A 21582-nucleotide genomic window follows, 5' to 3' on the forward strand; every position below is an offset into this window, starting at 1 on the left:
GATGTCCTTGACTCTTGAGCTTGTCAGAGCTGAAGTGAGCCTTTAGCCTCTTGGGTGTTGACTTGCTCTCCATGTGACAAGCAACTACACTGGCACTACTATAAAGTACTCCTAAAATGGGTAGGTTTTGAAGATTTCCCTTTAAGCTAATGCTGCCAGCCCTAATTTCCCCTCCCACTCCGCTCCTGTGCGAGTCTCTTCCACTGTAGAAAATTCTGTGGGAGAAGTTACTGGAAGCGGAGTCCCTGCTATCAGCATTGGTGCTAGGTGAAGAGCTATTTTGACAGCTAATTTCCTGGAACTGCAGTATGAGGCTAAAATATCTTAACACTAATAGTTTGACAACTCTCAAAATGTTGGTATCTATCAACTTTCCTGTCTTAACTGAACATGTGAAGGAGCCAGAGAAGTTCTTGTCTCTTGCCTAAGTAGAAGCCAACAAAGCCCAAGTGTTTTGTGTGCTGCGTTCTCCTGTGGTGAGGGAGCTGCACCCTTGGCTCCTCCTGGGATCTCGGGGAGATGCACATGGCCCAGAACAAACTCAGAATGAAACCGTTTCTGAAGTAATACAAATGCTCATTAACAGTGTTAAAAGATGTCTACTAGATGATATTTCATTAGGAACACAAAAGTACTTAATAGCTCTGCTTGTGTGGAACATGAGGATCTTGGTCTGTCTAGCAGAGAAGCTCCCTGCAGGGTTTTTTCCCCCCATCCTCGTCCCCATTGGATCCATTCATCTAATGATAGTTCTGTCTTGACTTCAGCTACTCCTGAAAATACAGGTTTCTCACTAAGAGGACTGGAATCTGTTTCGCAGTGACAGAGGACTGCTGGAAGCCCAGCGGCAGCGATGGATGTCTACTTGATGATTCGCCGTCACAAGACAACAATCTTCACCGAGGCCAAAGAGACAACAACTGTGTATGAGCTGAAAAAAGTGGTGGAGGGAATACTGAAGAGGCCACCAGAGGAACAGCGGCTCTACAAAGATGACCAGCTGCTGGATGATGATGACAGGACTTTGCTAGACTGTGGCTTGAGCAGCCAAAGCTGCCGTCCTCATGGTCCTGCCACGGTGGGCTTGGCTTTATTTAGACCTGGCAATGGCACCTTTGAACCATTGCGCATTGACCCCTTCTCAAGCACCCCCGAGCTGCCTGATGTCGTGAAGTCACAGGAGTCTGGCAGCAGCTCTAGTGATCAAGCCTTGCGTTAAAACCTGCATCTCCTGGTTTGCCTCTTGCAGACAGGGTGATGGTCTTGTCTATGTGTCCTGCATTCATCCACCCCCTTCCAAAAGTGTCTACCTGACCAATAAAGCATCACAATTTAATTCCATGATGTCAGCATGCTGTAGTGTCTAGACAGCCAACACAACTGTTTCTTGGAGTCCTTCTCCCAAGTTAGTGCTGGAGAAGAAGGGTGGCAGTGGCTGGTTGCATGGGCACCTCCTGAATTGTAAATTGGTGTGTTGTGCCCTTTGTGTTTCTTCCAGCCAATGCCTGTGGCCTTGTATGATGATGATGAGGATAAAGACACACATGGCAAGTGCTAATTGAATGAAGCGTTCATAGGTGTGTAGTTGCAAATTTAATGTCTTACTGCCTTTTTGTACCTGTGGTCTTGGGTTCTTCTGTTAAAGATGCATTTTACTGTCAACAGTAATGTGTAGCAGGAAAGTACACACACAGCCCTGAACTGCTGTGGTTTTCTGGGGGCAGAGAAGAAATGTTGCACAGACTAACCTGGTACACACATTTGTTTCTCTGTTTTCATCTTGACTCCTGACTCCTCTCTGAGGAGTTTGGCTGGAAATCTTGGGGGACAGGCGTGCGGAAGGAACTTCTAGTCCTGCCCTGCTAAAGATAGCAAAATCTTTGGGAAGACTGTAACCTTAAGGCTGAGCAGAGGTAAGGTTAGCAAATGGAGCTTGTTGCCTTCAAAGTTAAGGGATGCTGCCCTAATACAGTGCACATCAATTAATTTCTAAAGCTAACATTAAGTACGGTTACTGGCACAGACAGTTGAAAACCTCTATCAACGGGGCAAAGATTTTTTTTCTTCAAAGAATTAGGAGTTACTTTCTGATATCTGCCTTTCCATTCTTGAGAAGCAAGAAAAATACAGTGGAAAAAAAGGCAGTATAGCCAGAAACTGATACAATAAAACTGCAGTTTGAGAGGTCTGTAAGAAAGAAGTTGGTTACCACAAGCTTTAAAGCATGATTGGTCCTATCGATGCTTCTACTGTTAAGAAAGATTAAGTAGTTTCTCTTCCCAAAAATAGTTGACTGCAGTGCTATTTTTTTTTTTTTTTTTTGCTGTGAATTAACCTATTTCAGAATTAATATGAGGCTTTCCCCTTTATTCCTAGTGATGTCTTCAAGCCATCACATCTGACTCGGCGCACTGTTGTGCTGCAAGGGTAAACTCCTGGTTTTTCCTCTGTTAGCAGTCAGAGCTGCTAATGCATCTGCCCCCTGAATGGAACTCTGAAGTAGTGCTATTGCTGTCTTCCTTCTCCTGTACTAATTCAGGCAGGCTAGTCTATGTTGAAGTTCAAAAAAAAAAAAACCCTCTTAAAACTACTCGGTCCCATCTATGATACCTCCTTGGGTATGGAATATGAATATATATAGAATTAAGACACTTCTAAAATGCCACTTGCATTCTTAAACTTCACTGGAGCGAACAGGAATTGAGTCCAAGTCTGTCAGGTCAGTCAGGGTCCAGGTTTCTGTGTTCTCTGTGGCTCTGCCGGGTCCATCCACTCCCTCCAGCGCAGGAGCACTGTGGCAGAACGAGGATGCCATCTAGTGACTGTAGTCAATTTATAGGTGAGAAAAATGAACAAACCGAACAAAAACCTCAGCAGCAACAGAAAAAGAAAGTTTCAGAGCTGCCATATCTGTAGATAAATCAACTGTACTAATGTAGCTGGGATGTAACAGCGATCTGCTCAACCAAGCTCCTGATACTTCCTACTTAGTTTGCTGAAGAACTTAGGTTCTCTCTGAAATTCTGGGCTGGCAGTGAGCACTGAGCTAAGAATACTGGCATGCCACTCTCCATTATTTGTACAATTTTGGTCATTCTAATTTTTTAAGGCCCTTCTTATCTGAAGAGAGATGGAAGAATCCCCCACTTAAAAGAAGTACTCTGAAGAAAGGGAAGGGAGAAGTTAATGAGGGCTATTGGCTGCTCAACGGTAATTATATCCCAAGAACGTAGGTCTAAGGCCAGCCATGTAGCCAAGCCAGATGCTGAACTTTTGGGTGTTATGCTCACAAATGCCTCTTCCAGGATCCACAGGAATGTTACAGAGTTGATCTCATTTAACCATTTGTATAATTTGCTGTTAATATTAGAGGACAGGGCTCTGTGCTTTGAATAATCTTGTTCAGGCGTCTGCCTTACACAGCCGAATACTACAAACAGGGGCAAACAACTGAGCTGGAAAAGGGGAGTTTTGTTAAATAATCCAGTCTATGACTTCAGGAGTTCTAAAGAACATTGAATCAATACTGCACTGAGCCAGACCCCTGCTCACCTCTCCTTGACCATCATCTTTGGCGTGCAGGACGGCACCCCTTTGATCAGGAGCAGTAGAGCACTCCAATAAATTAAGCTCTTGCAGCCCCCTGTAAGCTTCCCCCATGTATGGGATGTGGGGAGACTAAGGGATAGTGCTGTTGGGGTGATCAAGGAGCATCTCTCTGATGAGGAAAGGCTGAGGGACTTGGGTCTTTTTAGTCTACAGAAGAGAAGACTGAGGGGGGGGATCTGATCAACGCCTATAAATACTTAAAAAGGGTGGGTGTCAGGAGGACGGGGCCAGTCTTTTTTCAGTGGTGCCCAGGGACAGGACAAGAGGGAATGGGCACAAACTTAAATATAAGAAGTTTCACCTAAACGTGAGGTCCAGGAACTTCTTTCCTGTGAGGGTGGCAGAGCCCTGGAAGAAGCTGCCCAGAGAGGTGGTGGAGTCTCCGTCTCTGGAAACATTCCAAACCCACCTGGACACGTTCCTGTGCAACCTGCTCTGGGTGGCCCTGCTCTGGCAGGGGGTTGGACTAGATGATCTCCAGAGGTCCCTTCCAACCCCATGTGATTCTGTGATCAAGATAGTCCCAAAACTAGGAACTGAAGAGGGGAGGCAAAGTGCCTTGGGGAGCTGTTGTTCTCTAATGAGACGGTAATTTGTCTCAGAATAGCATGTTGGGGAAGCTACACAGTCCCAAGCTGGTATTTCAGCCCTGTCCGGGGCTTGCTTTCAGCCCAGTCTGTCTTTCATACCCCAGACTGGAGTGACTTCTGTGTTATATGGCTTAGGGAATGAATTATTTCATGGTCTCTGAGCTGTTATAGTTATATATACATACATATATACACAAAAACTGCTTGTTTTTGTAGATTTAGCCTATCTGGCAGGCCAAGACAGCAATGGGAGGAGCCTCTGGAATTACGGTGGGTTTTTTGTTGGTTGGACTCGATCTCAAAGGTCCCTTCCAACCAAGAAGATTCTGTGATTCTGAAAATACTGGAATATTTTGAAGGAAGTTATCTCGTGATGGTAAAGGACTGCAACCTATCAGTGTTCCATAATGGAGATCTACCTGAAGTATTGACTTTATAAAAGCACTGAAGCCCTGGAGAAGTGTAAAAAGCACGGGTCAGCGGTTGAGACTCACACACTGAAAGAAATGAGATGTAAAAACAGAATTTAAGGGGGTGGGGAGGAGTGCTCATGTAACCAGATCTTGCTGAGTGTTTTAGATTAGTCCTATGACCTGCTTGTTCTGGAGTTTCGTGTCAATATCTGTTATAAAGCCAAACAGTTTGCCCTAAAATAAACCACAACTGGGCCCAGGGAAACACACGCACGACGAGATTTGAAGAGAAGCTTTCGAAAGGTGCCAACGCAAACTTTCCTGCATACCAACAGAAGAGGTAACCAAGAGCCAAGTCAACAAGCAAAATTGTTCTTAATTGAATTTATTTAAGTTTTCCAAAATTGGCACAAAGCAGAACGTGAACTGCAAATCTCTAGCTTCTTTGGTATGCATAATGTAAATGAGATGTGTGCTTTCCTTGTTTGTGATTGTTTGATTTGGATTTTATTTTTAAGATTGCACCAAAAATCTTAATGGAAAAAATGAATTGGGTACAAAACCATTAAGTTTTAGGTGATAAACACTGTTTAATAGGAAAACTTCCATCAGATTTATATGTGTGTTCGAGTGTTTGGTTTAAAGGACTTGGTAGCTGGTAGGATAAGTACTAGATTTCATTTTTAGGGCAAGAACATCTTTCCAGTACCCAAAAGACTTGCCTTGAAAAGAATTACTGGGGGTGGAGGTCCAGCTATCTGAAACTGCCTGGCTTCCTAGCAGGGCTACCAGGAGAACTGCGAGCTACACGGTGGGGAGCAGGGAACCTCTTCTGCTCTGCCTGGGCTGCGTTGCCTTTCAAGGTTCTGCAGAGTTTCTTAAGGCTTTAACGTGTCAGGATAATTGAGGAAACTCTGATGTGAATGTTTCCTTTCCACTATGTGGAGCTAGTGGTGTTACAATCCTAGGCTTTGAGGGTGGAGGGTTGTATTTTTTCGTGTGTGACTGTAGCTGTGTGTGTTGAAGTAGTGAAATGCCAAGACAAAACATCTCTTGGCAAAAGTGGGAAGAGCAAAGCAGAGCTGCGTACGCTCTGTTTCCGCCTTCTTGATTTTTTTGAAGGTTTTGTCATGCTCCCACAGCTAGACTTCTTGCCAAGTCTCTGCCGTGCTTCTTGTGCTTCAAAACTAGATGCCATAAGTGACATCACCTGTTTCCGTGCTGGAACTTGGAGCAGACAAGAGAAGGGCAGGCTGCTCCCTGGAGGATTTCTGGGTTTGACGTGAAATGAATCTTTCCTACTTCTGCACAGCAGACAGGGCAGATCCACGTATCGTAACAAGCCTTGGCACATGGTGGAGAAAGGTGCTTGGGTGGATTTCAAATGTGGTTAAATAGGTCTGGATCATTTAGGAGTGCCAGTAGGGCTGCTTTTCTGGAATTTGGGTGCGTAGGTCTGCTCAGCCTCAAAAAGGAAAGTAAATCTGTTGTCACAGCTTACTTAAGACTTTATATTCTCTATAGATGTGTCTTACAACTGAACCTAGACATCTTCTGCAGACAAAGACATCCACAGAATGGTTTGGGTTGGATGGGATCTCTAAAGATCATACCAAAGAAGGGAGCGCTCTGACACACTCTTCCTGTTACGGGGAAATAGAGCATGGAGACACGGAGTGCTCATAGTCACCTGTAGAAAGGGGCAAGTCAACAAATGTGCCCGTGAAGATGATGAGGCAGCACCTGAGGGAGAGCTCCTACCAGCACGTGTGTCCCTCTTGGTTATCGTTTGGGGGTTTGCTGAGTTTATTCCCTGTTTGAGCCCAATCCAGAGCAGTCTCTCCATCCACCCGCAGTCCTGTCCGTGGCCGGTGTAACAACTTGAATTTCTTAAGTGTTAATCTGAATAAAACACCCTTTCTCTTACCCAAACCCTGGGCTGAGGACTGTGGGTGCAATGGAAGTACAGTGCTGGGTCAAACTGGGCAGCTGGTGGCTCTTGTAGTTCAAAGGTTAGGCAGGCCCAGGGAACGATATAGGATAAAAGATCATCATGTAAGACATTCTACTAGAAAAGAGTGTTCAGAAAGAAAATTTTATTTTTTTTAAAGTTGCTCTTCATTTCTTTCCTGTGTTGTTTTGGAATGTTAATTCTTTAGGTTTCCATCCTCAAAGAAGAAAATAAGTCACGTGAAGTTCTGATGCTTCATCTGATTTTATTTTAGCTTTAAGATACAGCTGTGCACAGATAACAGAACATGCTCCCAGAAGTGTGACTGGAGAAGAACTAAAATTAGCAGCTACCGAGGATGTTTAAAAATATCGGCTTTAATTTCTGCTCTCAAGGAAGGAACAAATCAGTTCGTGCTTCATGGGGAAGCAGGAGGCAGCGAAACCAAGGGAGTCTGCTGTGAGTAGATATTCAGTTTTATTATGTGTTAGGTTTTATGAGTAGATTTCACTCAACAGCTGCATTTTTCAGTGTCTTTGAATTTGAGGGAGAGAAAACCCTTAAAAGAAAAAAAAAAAAAAAGGAAATATCTCCCAAATCCACAATCCTCCGTTAGCCCACCCACCCTTTGACTGGGCATTCTTTTGAGTGATCATTTTTCTTCACTACTTTATAAGTGCAGGTCTCCTTGTTGAAAATGCTCTCACACTTCTCTTTGTCATAGCCAGCTGGTGATGCAAAGCTGTCAGTGGAAAAAGAAAGACAAAGCGGTGGTGAGGCCAAGAGGTAAACAGTGTCCATGTGAGATGGCATCTATACTCTTAATAGGAAGAGGCTATCCTCAAGAGGTGCTCAGGAGCAGAAAAGGATGCTCACACAACACCCCCAGCTCAAAAATTACTTCGCCTGCTGCTTAAGCAGGGTTAGGGGAGAGCTGTTGTTTACTGATCTGACAAACACCCAAGAGATGTTTGTTGTATTTGTTTCCTAATCAAATATTATTTTTTTTTCTTTTCAACCATAATACATAACAAGAATTGCATGAGTGGTTGGGAGTCACTACAGTAAAAATTGCAGACAGGCCAGAGTATCTTGAGCTGCTTCTCAGAGTAAAGAGGGACTATGTGTGGCTTTGGGAATCATAGAATGGTTTGAGTTGGAAGGGACCTTAAAGATCATCGAGTTCCAACCCCCCTGCCATGGGCAGGGACACCTCCCACCAGACCAGGTTGCCCAAAGCCCCATCCAGCCTGGCCTTGAACACCTCCAGGGATGGGGCAGCCACAGCTTCTCTGGGCAACCTGTTCCAGTGTCTCACCACCCTCACAGGAAAGAATTTCTTCCTAAGATCTCATCTAAGTCTCCCCTCTTTCAGTTTAAACCATTACCCCTCACCCTATCACTACACTTCCTGACCAAGAGTCCCTCTCCATCTCTCCTGTGGCCCCCTTCAGATACTGGAAGGCTTCTATAAGGTCTCCCCGGAGCCTTCTCTTCTCCAGGCTGAACAACCCCAGCTCTCTCAGCCTGTCAAGATGTGGAAGACGTGGATCAGAAGCACTAAAAAAATTCTTAAGTAACTATGTGTTCTCTTTTGAATCAGTATCTTGCCTGAAGTTATAGCTTCAAGAAGAATTAAGTCCTTTTTTTAAAGTCAAGAATATTTGTCAGAGGAACTTCTTGCATGTTCAGGGATGACGGTGTTGGGTTAATGCAGAACTTTGTGATATGAAGCAAGTGAGAGAAGGTTCATTGTCGTTTCTCAGTGACCCTTTGTGTGAAGGGAAGTGTTTTGTGCTGTATCACGGCAGCGGAGGAACCCCCCCCCACTGCTGCTCTGGACTCACCTGGAGCAGCAGTGAATTCCTCGCCTGGAACAGGAACAATTGTGGCAGTCTTCTGTCTTCCAGGAACCAAATTTATGCACCTCTCCCTGTGAGTTAAGGCAGCCTGAAAACACAGTGCACAGCGCTATTGCTCGTGCAAAGATCTTTGTTGGCTTTTTACTTTAACACTCCCATATGGCAAACAGAGGGCCCCCAGCACAGCAGGACTGCTGCTATCCTAACGCATGGAGAAGGGTGTCCTGGGTCCCCCTGTTTCCTGGCAGCACCAGTTTTCCTGGAGTAGCTCATCTTTAAGCACAGAAATGGGAGCACCCAGCGGAAAGGAAATGAGACACGGACCTGGTCAGAATTAAGTAAAAGCTTTGACTTCCTCCCTCATTACCACCAAATATTGTTGACTCCTCATTTCAAGCAAGATTAACTGCCCAGAAAACTTTTCCCAATCCATGTATTGGATGTAAAGTTCCTGCCCAACAGTCATGGGAGAGAGTTCCTAAATAAATGATCTGGAAAGCAGGATTTTATTAAGAGAGGACAAGACAGAGTGGAGGATTTGGGGGTTCTAGTGTCTTTGCCTATAAATGTGTTCTGTTCCTTTGGCAATGCTACCTTATTTTTCTAGTAGTAGCACTGGCTTTCCCAGAAAAGCTCTGTTTTGGGGCATTCGGTTTATTTTGCCTACTGGCACACACCAGCTCTTCTTGTGCCCAAATAATTGCATCTTTCAAGTGTTTATTTTCCTTCAGCTCCACTCATCTGTAGAGAGGTAGACTAGCTGTGTTCAGGAAGAGCAGTCCCAGACTCAAGGGGAGTAGCCATTCCATTCTTAAGAACTTTCCTTGGGACAGGAAAACAATTAATGAGTCGATTGGTCAGGGTGCTGAGCTCTTGCCAGTCTGTTCCCTGCTTTATACTGACCCCACACACAAATAGAGAAAGGGCCTTCCCCTCCCTTCTCCTTATTTCTAAATATGTTGCCATAGTGAAAACGTGGATTGTTACTCCGTGCAGATGGATAAGCTAAGGCCTATGCTACTTCCCCAGACAAAACCCATTTGTAATTTGGCCTGTGTGATGCTTCTCAGATAAACTCTCCTTTTTTTTTATAACATATTAAAAATTCCCTGCTCTCTATACCCTATTTCTCCCCGATTTCCTAGTGGTTCCTTTCTGCTCTTTTCACTTATTTCTGAATGATGATAAATTGCACCGAACGGACAAATCAAATCAGGCACTGTCTGTCAAGTTGAGGGCAGTTGACTTCTTACCTAGGATCACACCATCAGACACCCCTGGCTTGAAACGCTCAAAGAAGCAATAAGCGTTGGACGGTGTCGCGCTAATGGCGAGAAGAAGGAGGCAGGCCAAGGTGGTTTTCTGAACAAGAAAGCAGAATTCATATGAATGCTCAAGAAACTGTTAAGATATCTTGACGATACATGGTGGTTTCAAATCAAAATCCAATTTTCTTTTGCAGTTCAGACACTTTATCACACAGAAATACTGAGATTTTGAAGAAGCGGAGGCAGAGCATCACGTGGAGACGGGGGGGAAAAACAGTGTTTAAATCAAGCATTGCCTAATACAGGACTGATAGACTCAGAGACTGTTTGTGAAAGGCATGTGTCCTATTCCTCCCCCTTCCTCACCCATTTTTCTTGTCACTATTTTCTCCATAATATTGGTCACCAACTGTCTCTGCTGCTGACTTCACTGATAGCTGTAGAAACTTCTTCACTGGAGTCTGAAGCACCCACTGTACGTTTTATCCTAATACTGAAGGATCAGGAACAAGCTGAAGAGCATTAGCTGAAGTTGAACCCTCAAGGTTGGGCCCTGCTTTGGGCCGGAGGTGGGAACAAATGACCTGCAGGTGTCCCTTCCAACCTAGATAATTCTACATTTGATGGCCTTTGTCAGCAGCTCTTTCTGGAAGCTCAGCTTAAATTCCTCAGCGAGTCCCTTATCCTTCAAATGTTTGAAGGGCTTTCACTGAGGATACAAAGGGAATAAGTGCCAGAACTCGAGTGGAATTAGCTCTGACAAATTTAAAATTTTGGTAAAAGAGGGAAGGTAGACCAGGAATAAACAATGGAATACGATATACTCAAGTATATCATATTTGTATGTGGGGGTTTTTGGACAGGGTAGAACTAGTGATTTATGAAAAGAAGTCATAGCTGAGAGCTGGGAGGAGGAAAAACTAGCATCCAGTTTTGCAGATGAGAGGTTAAACCCCCACAGAACTGCAACAGAGCTGCAAATGAGTAAAAATCAAGACAATGTTTTTGAGTTTAACTAAATGTTTGGATGTTATCCGGGTTTTTCACAAAAATGAAGGCTGGTTCCAGACTGAGCTGCTTTCTGCCAGAAAAAAGATTTTCACTTATTACATGTAATGTTTGGAGGTACAGATTATAATACAAGCCTTAGCTCTGGAATGCTATTAGACTTCTCCTGCCATACACATGCTGATATCTCTTACCCAAGGTTCTTACCTGCCTGTGCTTATCTGTCTGTCTTTAGCTTTCAAAATACAGAATTCCTACTTTCTCCAAGTTGCTTAGATCTCTGAGCACTGAGATAAATCCAACAGAACCTCCTCTAAAATCTGCAGCAAAATGCCATGATCTTTTACAGTATAAGATGTGAGGACTCACCATTTTTGCAGAATTATGAGGCTTCCAGCAAGGAGACAACCTGTGAGAAGCTCATCAGCTCAGAGCACTTATATAGGGAGGGATTTTAGGATAACAGTGCTTGAGCAAACTGAACATGCCTGAAATAACTCCAATGAGGTTTCTGCAAAATGACCTCATTTGGGTGGAAAAATGAAAAGAAGCCAATTACGTACAGGAAGGTTGGGTTCTGGAAGACACTGAGGGAACAGGTGTGGCTTTTTTGCCACAACCAGATCTGGAAGGCAGTTATGGGAGGGACTTCAAAAGGAATTTCAATCCTTTCTAGGTTTTAAAAGAGGCAAACTTTAAACCACCATCCGGCTTTCTTGTTCATCAGCTGAAGATGGAAGAAGGCTCTTTGTGGAAAAAGGGGGGTTGTTGGAAGGGTTACACATGAAGTGGGGTTTCTGTGGAGAGGGGCTGGCATCTGTAGGCCCTGAGAAAAGGCTTCTGGGTAACTCTTTTCTTCCTTGTTTAGTTTTTCATCATGTAGAAGACCTATATGCTCTAGCCCTCTGTGAGTGAGTGAGGAAAATATAGGTATTGTATATTTTCTTTTTTCACCCTTGTAGCTGGGGAGAGATTGTCCCTTTTCTGTAGAGGCTGTACGTGTCAGGGACAGGCACGCTTTCCAAAAGCTTGTGATAGCAATTTGTGATGCTGGTGTGCTGGAGTGGAAATTGTGGAATTTCTTACAGGCAAAACCCCACTCAGCTTGCTGGTTGTTCAACTCCTAAAAAAAAAAAAAAAAAAAAACAAAAAAAAAAAACAAAAACAAACAAAAAAAAATATCCAACCAAGGTGCACGTGTGTTCTCTCTCTTGACATTTCAGACCAGCAGTGTCTAGGGACAGTGGAGAAGCTTTTCATGTGAACTGTGTGCTCAGGGGACCCTAACGACCTGCTCCGGTGCTGAAACCACTCATAACAGCAAACTCTATGTAGATAGTCCATCATATATTGATTATTGAGGTTGTTTGTGGTCCATATTATGTTGCTTTTCTTCTTCACATTACTTGTTACAGGATGATAGGTTTCTTGTGCGGGGAACAGGTACCTCCAACAGACATTACTCTTGAAATCTTGTGTTGTCTTCTCAATAAGTTTATTTCTTACTAAAAACATTTGAAGTATATGAGTGCTCTGCCCAGTTCTGTGCCCTCTTTCCACTTACGCTGCTGAACAGAGTATCCCATTTCTTCCTACAGCAGGGAAAATCTTGGGGACTTTCTCAAAGTTTTACCTGTTTTACTTAGTGATTCTTCACCTGGGATTTCCGGTTACATCTCACTGATTGACCACAAAGATAAGGAGAGGAATGCAAAATGACCAGCCTTGCTTTCTCTGTACCTTTCAGTGCTGGGCAATCAACAGAGAGAAATACAGCACGAGTTCAGAGCAGTAATGTTATTTTTTTTTAAAAAAACAACAAACTAGCTAATATCTATGAAAAGCATTACTCTATGAATGACTTAAAGCAAGAAGAGAGGCACTAGAATGAAAGAAGTCCAGGAATCTTGTTTCTTAACCCAGCATTTCAGTCCTAATTTCACATTCTTGAGAGGGATCAGCTTCCTGCAGGAGAGAGTAAGTGCAGGATTCCTTATGGAAGCCAAGTTCACACGTCCAGCTATTAAAACCAGTAGGTTCGTTACCGCTGCCATTGGGAGGGGGAAAGCGAGAGGAAGCGTGAGGCATACCAGCTCACAGATCATAAGTAAAGATAATTTTACAAATATATCCGTGTCCTTAAACTGACAATGCTATGTATAATGTACACCGGTTTTACAACTGTTAAAGTCTGCCACATTTGTATATGAGAAAGGACAACTGTTTTAAGGAAAAGTAAACAGCACTAAAATATACAGTGCACTATTGACACAAACATATTGTAAATGTGCTAGAAGGAAGTTTTATCTGGTGGGAACATTTTTGATAACTCTGAGGTTCATACACTCACAAAGCTCAAAGCCTGAGGAAGGATTTCTGAAGAAGTTCTTGAAATTCGACTAGCCATCAACAAGCAGTTTCATTGCTGGGAAGGATGGAAAACTGAACTGGTACCTCTCCATGTTTCCGTCTTACACATATAACCCTGTTCCTTGTGGTACGCAAATAATGACAAGTGTTCCAAACAGGGTGAGTGATTCATCATCCTGCTTTCCTGAAGCTGGATCATCTCATGAACGCAAAAAAAAACAACCCTAAGCCCAAAATTATCTGTGGCAATGCTGTTAACGTTATGAGATAATCGATTAGTTTTCATAAGAAAACTGTAACCTTAATTTGGAAGACTATGGTAGGGCAAAACTTGGAATGCTGAAATCATTCTGTACCACCTGGCACAGTTCCAGCCTACAACGAACTGGATGTTAATTCTGAGGTGTGCAGTTCTCAGTGGTTTGAATTAAAAAATAATCCATGGGAAGCCTCCAAGCCTCTTTTGTGAGCGATACAAATGTTTATTTTTAAAACTGAGATTTTAAAAACATACACGAAAACTGCTTTTTCTCAAGAAACAGTTCTGTGAGCTATTTAGGTAGGAAGTCTTTGGATCTCCGTGCTCAAAATATTGCTTCTCCTAAGAAGCTGCAGCTGTTTGTTCTGTAAGTGAGAACATTCCTTCAAATAGCAGTTGAGGCTGAAAACTCTTTGGAGAAAATTTACCTTAAAACCTTAATCAACATAAGAACACTAATTTCCATGTGCTGCTGTTTACAGGAAATTTGAGGACTGGCATGATTAAATTGGTGAATGAAAGTCAGATTTTAAAAAAGGCATACGCGAATGTTTGTACTGGAAAAAGCTGAACTGATTCTAATTCTGGCCCCTCACATTTTTTCAGCCTTGCAGGAAGCAATTGCACAGAAACATGGAGTTACTGACTGATACCCAGTCTGTGGCGTGGAGAACTTTAAAAGGCTAAGAATGCAATACCAATGCTTGCAAAATGGTTGGATTTCTTTCCCCCAAAGGAGTCATCTTAAGTGAAGCCGTAAGGAAGTTTTAAAGAATGTTCACAGGCAAATTACCAAAAACAAAGCCAGAGAAAACATACCACGTTAAATCCTTCTGATTTTACTGTGTGCCCTGAGTAGGAGCTGTTGTACAGCATGTCCCAAACAGCACATCCCTTCCAAATGAAAATGGATTTTGATACCTGGTGAGCTAAAACATCTGCTGTGACTCTTGGCTGGAACAGAACCTGCAAAGCGTGAGCGTGGCTTGGGCCAGGGTGCTGGGGCACGGCTTGTCGGAGCAGTGGAGCAAATGCATTCCTTTCTCAAAGAAAGCGACGTTGCCCCGTGTTATTACATAAAAAGAGCCACCATTTATGAAGTGTTTCTGGATCTTTCATCTGGATTTATTGTATTCAAACAAGCTCAGTGATACCAACGCAAGTAATGACGGAAATGGGACATTGCATCTGATTAGGCGTCTTACACACTGAATTAGAACAACTGGGAGATTAGAAGCGCGATGCTGAAGTGCTCTCTCTTACAAGATCTTCCACACCTTTGAGCTTCTCTGATGGCAAAACATCTGTAGGAAGGGGAGAGGAATTCCACAGCGCAGAGAGGCTCAGAGCAGGTGGGCTGTTAGCCCACACTGGAGTAGGCAGCACACTCCTTTGAGGGGTCACTCTTCTGCACCACGTCGTAGTCACAGCTTTCCTGGTTGAAAACGACTTTACATTTCTCTTTGTCATAATCAGTAGGGGTGTGAAAGCTGTTGTTGGCGAAGAGAAAGGAGATGTTAGATTGAGAGCAATAAAAAGAAATAAGGCAGGATAAGAAGAATGGAGATAGATACTTCAGAGCAGAACCTTGTCGCTCTAGGGTCAGCGTATTCACTGGAGAAAAGCACCTCTGATGATTCAGATTGTCATAAGCCCTTTAGAGGAGCTTCACTTAAGTCCCTTTTGGAATTAATTCCCTCCCATCCCCACTTTCCCTTCTAAGGAAAGACTTAACTGCAGTGTAAGAGGAGTTCATAAGTTCCTCAAAATTAAAGGCAAACATCAACTGGATGACTCTGGAAGGGCCTGTGTCCACTCCCAGACAGCAGGAAGTGAGCTAAGCTGAACACAGACAAGGATCCAAATGATCAAGAACTGATGTGGCCTACTCTAGCTCTGGTACATGGGTGAGGAAAGGCTCTTTTGTGCCCGTAGAAACTAATTTATCCTCAGCACGTGGAAAGCTGTGGTTCTTCTATGAGGAATGATGCTAGCAAGAAGTTCAGACTTACATGGAGCAGCAACTCATCACATCTGGGCTGCAGTTGCATCGGAAGCAATTTTCTGTCCTCGCAATCTCTCCGAAGGGGTACAGTTTTCCATCCATGACACAGCCTGCGTAAGACAGCAGCAAAACAAAACACGATCTTTAAGCCTCCAAGTAAAGGCTGAAAAGTTTAAAAGTTATTCCAAGTTTTCAGAAAACGTTTTTCTTGACGACAGCAAAGTAGAAGTCATTTTATTCTCTGGGTTATTACCCAGATTATTTTGAAAGCTTGACATCTTTATGATGTCTCCTCCCTCCCTTGTATTTTGAGCCCTTCCTGGCAGCTCCACACAGAGCTGAGCTGCTGCAGAACAATCAAGTGAGAAGATTTTCCCTGTTCTTACCTTTGTTGGCCTCCCCTGGCTTGTGAATTTTCAAAAAGCAGTATGCATCACCCAGGGTCACTATGATGCCCATTGCAACAAGGAAAGCCAGAAAGCTCTTCTGTAAAAGAGACACAGAGCCCACAGCGTGAATTTAATGCCACTTTGATTATCTTTATTTTCAAACGTGAAGTCACAGAACCTGAAGCAAAAGTTAGAAATAACCTTATGTGTACGTGAAAATGTTGGAAAAGGGCACTCCAGCTATTTCACCGCACTGATGACGTTTTCCTTTATGTGGGAAGAGACAAAATGATATGACGTCAGTGCGTCAGCAGCGTCACTCCCTGCCACAGCCCAATCTCTAGAAATCACAAAAAGCTTCATTAGTATTATATACACTTGAAAGCCCTGTCAGGCTCTTATTAGTGCTTTATTTACTGCCTTTGATTCAGATTTAGCTATTTCTCCAGCAAATCACTGTCTGAATAGCAGCTCATTGCTTCACTTTTGGGTACAGCGATTTCTCCAGATTTGGCAGTGGAGTGGAGTTCTCAGACCTAATTATATTCAGTAAGTTTTCTGAAATAGGTGGCTGTCGTGGTTTAACCCCAGCCAGCAATTAAGCACCACAGAGCAGCTCATTCACTCATTCCCCCTGGTGGGATGGGGAGAGAATTGGAAGAGTAAAAGGGAGAAAACTCATGGGCTAAGATTAAGGGCAGTTTAATAGGTAAAGCATAACGAGGAATTCATGAGAGAAGTTAAGAAGAAAGACTGAAACTCCTAAACTGTGCTATTCTGTGGTGCCTGGCTGTCCTGGTTTCAGCTGGGATAGCAGCTACTAGAAAGAAAATTAATTCTGTGTTTTGGATTTAATATGAGAATAATGCTGATAACGCATATTGTTTTGGTTATTGCTAAGTGATGTTTATATTACTCAAGGACTTTTTCAGCTTCCCATAGAAGCTGAGAGGGAGCACAGACAGGGCAAACTGGCCAAAGGAATATTCCATACCACAGACCTCATGCTCAGTATAGAAATAGGGGTTGGCTGGGGGGCCGAGTATATAAATGGGGGTTACCAAGCCTGCTCGGGATGGGCTGGGCAACCAATCATTGGGTGGTGAAAGTGACTTGTGGTGTTGTGGCACTGTGCTCTCCCTGTTCCCCCCCCAGCTCCTGCTCAGGCCTTGGCCATCATGGCCATCACAACATCAGTTGCAATAACTTGCACCTGGACTTTGGGGGATGGCTGGCACCATAGCCAAAACACTGTCTGGCATGGGGATCTAGAAATTTTGTTCCCATGAGAATATGACTATAGGTCAATTATCTCACTCTATAAATAGTGGACAGCCCAAGAGCCCTTTGAGCTCTCCTGTATGGCAGCGCGCTGCATGCCAGGATCTCCCCTTTTTTGAGGACGCTCGCTTAAGGTTCTGTTCCTCGAGGTTGAGAGATTCCTTGCTGCAAGAGATTCTCGGTAAGTGACCAATAGCATGCTAAACTTTGAAATCTTAGCTAAGTAATATAAAGGGTTGATTGCGCATATATAATCTTTTAGACATAAACCGTTGACCAAGTCTGGGACTAGGATTGGATCCAGCCGCACCTAGACTCCTCTCTGAGAAGGAGTTTAGAAAGCAAGGGGGTCCTTTCTGAACCTCATGACTTAATGGGAGGGTCTCCCTGACAGCTTGTCTGACCCTGTCCTCTATGCAATAAATAATAGAGTGTGCCTTGACATCGAATCTCGTAAAACACTATCGCATTTACTACTGGTTTTATCGCACTTACGACTGATTTTGTTAAATCACTGTTTCACCTTAATAAATATTTCACTATTTCACTCTAACTAGTGAAGTTGATCACTCCGTCCACGACAGTTGTATCACTTAATTTTGTATATTATTTTACCATTATTATTATTATTGTCATCATCATTATTATTATTATTATCCTCCAACGTTACTGTTCTATTAAACTATCATTATCTCAACCCACGAGGTTTTGTTTGTTTGGGGTTTTTTTCCCCTCCTTTTTGCTCTCTTCTCCCTACCTTACTGGGGGAAGGTGAGAAAAGGGGGAGTGAGTGAAGAGCTGTGTGGTCCTAGTTGCTGACTGGGGTTAAACCACGACACTGGCCAAAGGAAAATTGTCCAAGTAACTCCTTTTCCATAAAGTTGTAGGATGTAACTTTGCAGCTGGTCTCTGCTGCAGCACAGGCCAGTTCTACCACATGGTCTTACTGCTGTCACTCATGTCTTTATAGAAAAGACTAAAATCCTTCTTTTGCTGTGCTGGGCTGTCTTCTGTGAACGTTTCATCCTTTGTTTGCTCCAACATTTGCCCTTATCTTGCTACTCCTAGATATGCTGGTCAGATGAACTTGGGCATACTCCTCTTTCTATAGCTCAAAGTTCTGGACCTGCCACCGAGTCTAAAGAGAAACAGAAGGGGAAGCCTGTGGTGTCTGATCACTGTCCGAACTGGCTTTATGTTGGACCAACCAAAGGATATGTCAGGTATGTCAGGTTATTACTGTTACGCTGATGCCAAGGGCTCTTACTTAAACATCATCGCTGTGTTGTTCTGGGTGGTCCATGAGCAAGGCACTTCAAGGAATTTTTAATTTTATTTTATTTTTCTGGTTTGCTCTCTTAAAAAGGGGATGCCACCAGCCATCTTGCAGAATAGAATCTTCCAAACTGGATTTAACAGCCTTTGAAAGTGGGTGAATTAACGCGGAATGAGATACCAGGTCTTTTTTGTTCACCTAAGTCTCGTTCGAGTATTGACAAGCGCTCAGGAAAGCTTAGGCGCAGAAAGAAGTAGATTATAATTTCTCCCTTTATGAATCTACATATATTACAGAAACTACTGCCTCTTCTGTAAAACTTATGCCATTCCTGAGATTCTCATCAAGGTAGTAATTGATGTCTGTCCCTTTGGGGATTACACGAGCATAAATTAGAGGAAAACTGGGCCATAGGGCTTTGTCTATCTATTTAGCATTAACTCACTGTTGATTCAGATTCTGCAAACATGTTTGGAGGCCTGAAGAGCTTAAACAGGGGACAACTTGACAACTTGATAGATCAAAAGAGAAATGCAGAAAAAACTCACTGTATATTACATTTTTCATTGTAAAGGGGCTATATTTTAAACTGTATTTCACATCTATAGGTTTTAAAAGCGTGGTCCTTAATGTTTAACAAACTCTGAATATTTTCACAAACTTTTCTGAGAAAAGGATAACAGCAAGTGAAAGACCAAGAGATACACGTGTACAGTTTCTTGCAGAGAATTACAAAACAAAGAATAAAATTCACAGTATTTCTTCACAAGGGTGTCTTACTTTCTCTGCACCTTGCAGTTTTAAATAGAATATATCCACATTTAAAAATGTCTAACTACATGATTCTCTTAAATATCTTTCTTTTGCAGCTTTAAAGCAAAAATAGCTATCTGTAGCCTCAGTAAAAAATCTCCAAACCTTTGACTTACCATTGTGGAATGTCTGGCTTCCAAAGAGCTCCGCGTCTCCAGAAGAAGTCTGCAAATGCTTTATGCGGAATCTGGCAGGAAATATTTTATGGTGCCTTTATGTTGAGCAATTGAAATCTAGAGGGAAAAGAAAACAAAAAACTTACTCAACTCAAATGCAGTTATGTTGAAAATTCTGAAGAAATCCCTGAAATTTTGCCAGGTGGCAATGAGAAAATGTTTGATTCTGCAGAGCACTGACCTGAGTAAAAGGAACCTGGAACTTTGTATTCCTTGGAAGCATTATAATTAGCAGAAATGCCTTTCTGATGAAATGCAAGTATTGCTAGCGAAGCTGTAGGTGATATTGTACGGTTGGGTGATTTTTAGCTGTGGCAGGAATGTGTGCTGACCATTTCTGTTATCAGTGGGCTGGAATATGCTTGGAGTAGGAAACTGGGTATTAATAGCTTCAGGAGCTTTTGCCAGATCTTTGCATACTCCTGTTTAATGCCGCGGCGTGCACTGTAAGACAACTGAAGGTACTTGCGCATCACCAGCACTAAAACCTCTTAACATTTCAGATCTTAGTCAAAGCTGGATCACAGAACAACATTTCTCTTTCCCCTCAACTCAAATAAGGTTTTCCTCAAAAAATCAAAACGCTCATGTTCCTCCTGTGGGACTCTTCAGGCTCTGACCCAAGTAACTGTGAGATAGTATATGATCACTTTCAGATACTTTCACAAGCAGTGATAAATTTCAGACTGCTAAGCAAATACTCTGCTTTCTCTTGCTCTTGCAATCTCTTTTTAGAATAAAATAACAGACCGTGGCCCTACCTGTATTTCAAAAAGAAATACTTTCTTCCAGACGATGGCAAGCAATTTGAAACATTCCTGTGGGAGATTTACCACCAGCTACAGGAAATTTGGCATGTAATTTTAAGATTACATTTAGAAACTTTGGGCAAATAAGTGCAATATAATTTGGCTGTACTACAAGCTAAATATTTTTGGGCTTTTTTTTTTTTATTAGAGTAAATTAAACAGAGTTGTAAATACTTTGGAATGGTGGAATGGTGGCAAGAAAAGTTATCATTCATTTCCTCATATGCACTATGTATTTCTGAGTACTACTAATAATTAATCCGGGTTTTGGATGTATTCAATCCAAAGAATTCAGCAGGAGCAAAAAAACCATTAAAAATTAAGTACATGATATGACATAATTCCATACCTTCTTGGAGGAAATGCTGAAGTTGAAGTCTGTGCGGGTTTGATATTCCTTCAGTAAGAAGTACATAATTCATGGAAAGTTACTAAGCATTCAGTTTTACAGACTATAGCCCTGACTTTTTTTTTATTCTTATATATTCACTGTGTTTTAAAACATCACATGAAAATCATGTTTATGTCATTGAGACCATTCAATAAATTTCCTTTCTCATCCTTTGCTTCTGGATACATGAGATAATAGTACTTTCTCATCAAAACCTTCCTCTTGCCTGTGCTTACACAGTGTCAAGTCAGTTTATAACCTCTCTCACGTTGAGTACGGTGGTTTCAGTCTTCAGTTGAGTAGCACAGGTTTCCTTTCATTCTTGTAACCCATTTCTGAGCAGTCTGCAATCTCAAACAGTATCTCATTTCAAATCTGAGTATCAAACGAAAGCTTCTAAGTCTTGTGGAAATGACCCCAGATACTATAAAGGACATGATGATTCCATGATAATGCCTTTCCTGTATATACATCCAGGGATCGCATCTGCTGCCTCAAGCACTGTATTGTTCTAGATACAAAACATCTGCTTTGCATCTCTAAATTCTTACCAGGGGCACTGTTGTTAATATAGATTTTATATTTTACAGTTATTTTAGATTCCCATTCCTACAAAATTATGAAAAATCTCCAAATCTTGGACTAAGTAAGCACGATTTATTGCGCCCTCAAGACGACCAGACTTAGTCATCATTTGTCGCATTAAGCATTGTTTACAACTCCATCAGCAATGATTTTGTATTTTTGCCCAGATCACTTGACACAAGGGTTTCATGCAAGTGTAGAGAAACTCTAGAGGATGTGCACCGACTGGCTGGCACCAGTTCTACAGCATTCCCTTCCCTTCACCTACCACGTCCAGGCTTTGCTATCCCCGGGTCACCCTGGGCTTGACTACTGAGGAAAGTTGGAAAACTCCCCATGAATTTCTTCATGATTAGATCTTAGGGCTCGAATCAAGCAAAACACTTAAATACCTCCTTAGCTTTAGCCCTGTGGGTAGTTCCATTGTTTCCAGTGGAGCCACTCCCTGTTCTCAAGCACATGCTTGGTGAAAGGCTTTGCTGTACCTAATCTGGAACATAAATTCACAGCCATCCGGGCTCTGTGTC

The 21582-nt window shown here is 42.6% G+C and overlaps 3 protein-coding genes across 3 annotated transcripts; 1 reads left to right on the forward strand and 2 right to left on the reverse strand.

Moving 5' to 3' along the window:
* Positions 1-853: 853 nt before the first annotated feature.
* On the forward strand, positions 854-1219 carry ELOB (elongin B). The gene has a single exon (XM_074155109.1). It carries the CDS (start codon positions 854-856, stop codon positions 1217-1219), a length of 366 nt encoding a protein of 121 aa, XP_074011210.1.
* A 5956-nt stretch (positions 1220-7175) lies between these two features.
* LOC141469425 (beta-microseminoprotein-like) lies at positions 7176-14206 on the reverse strand. Its single transcript, XM_074154947.1, has 4 exons — positions 14150-14206; positions 9679-9787; positions 8411-8513; positions 7176-7305 (listed from the first exon to the last, which is right to left on the reverse strand). The coding sequence occupies exons 1-4, from the start codon at positions 14204-14206 to the stop codon at positions 7176-7178; spliced, it is 399 nt and encodes a 132-aa protein (XP_074011048.1).
* On the reverse strand, positions 13537-19583 carry LOC141469609 (beta-microseminoprotein-like). Its single transcript, XM_074155158.1, has 5 exons — positions 19452-19583; positions 19211-19327; positions 15722-15821; positions 15343-15445; positions 13537-14820 (listed from the first exon to the last, which is right to left on the reverse strand). Exons 2-5 carry the CDS (start codon positions 19211-19213, stop codon positions 14691-14693), a joined length of 336 nt encoding a protein of 111 aa, XP_074011259.1. The 5' UTR covers positions 19214-19327; positions 19452-19583; the 3' UTR covers positions 13537-14690.
* Between the last annotated feature and the right edge of the window lie 1999 nt (positions 19584-21582).

The sequence above is a fragment of the Numenius arquata genome, chromosome 10, assembly GCF_964106895.1.
Source record: "Numenius arquata chromosome 10, bNumArq3.hap1.1, whole genome shotgun sequence".
Classification (NCBI taxonomy): domain Eukaryota; kingdom Metazoa; phylum Chordata; class Aves; order Charadriiformes; family Scolopacidae; genus Numenius; species Numenius arquata.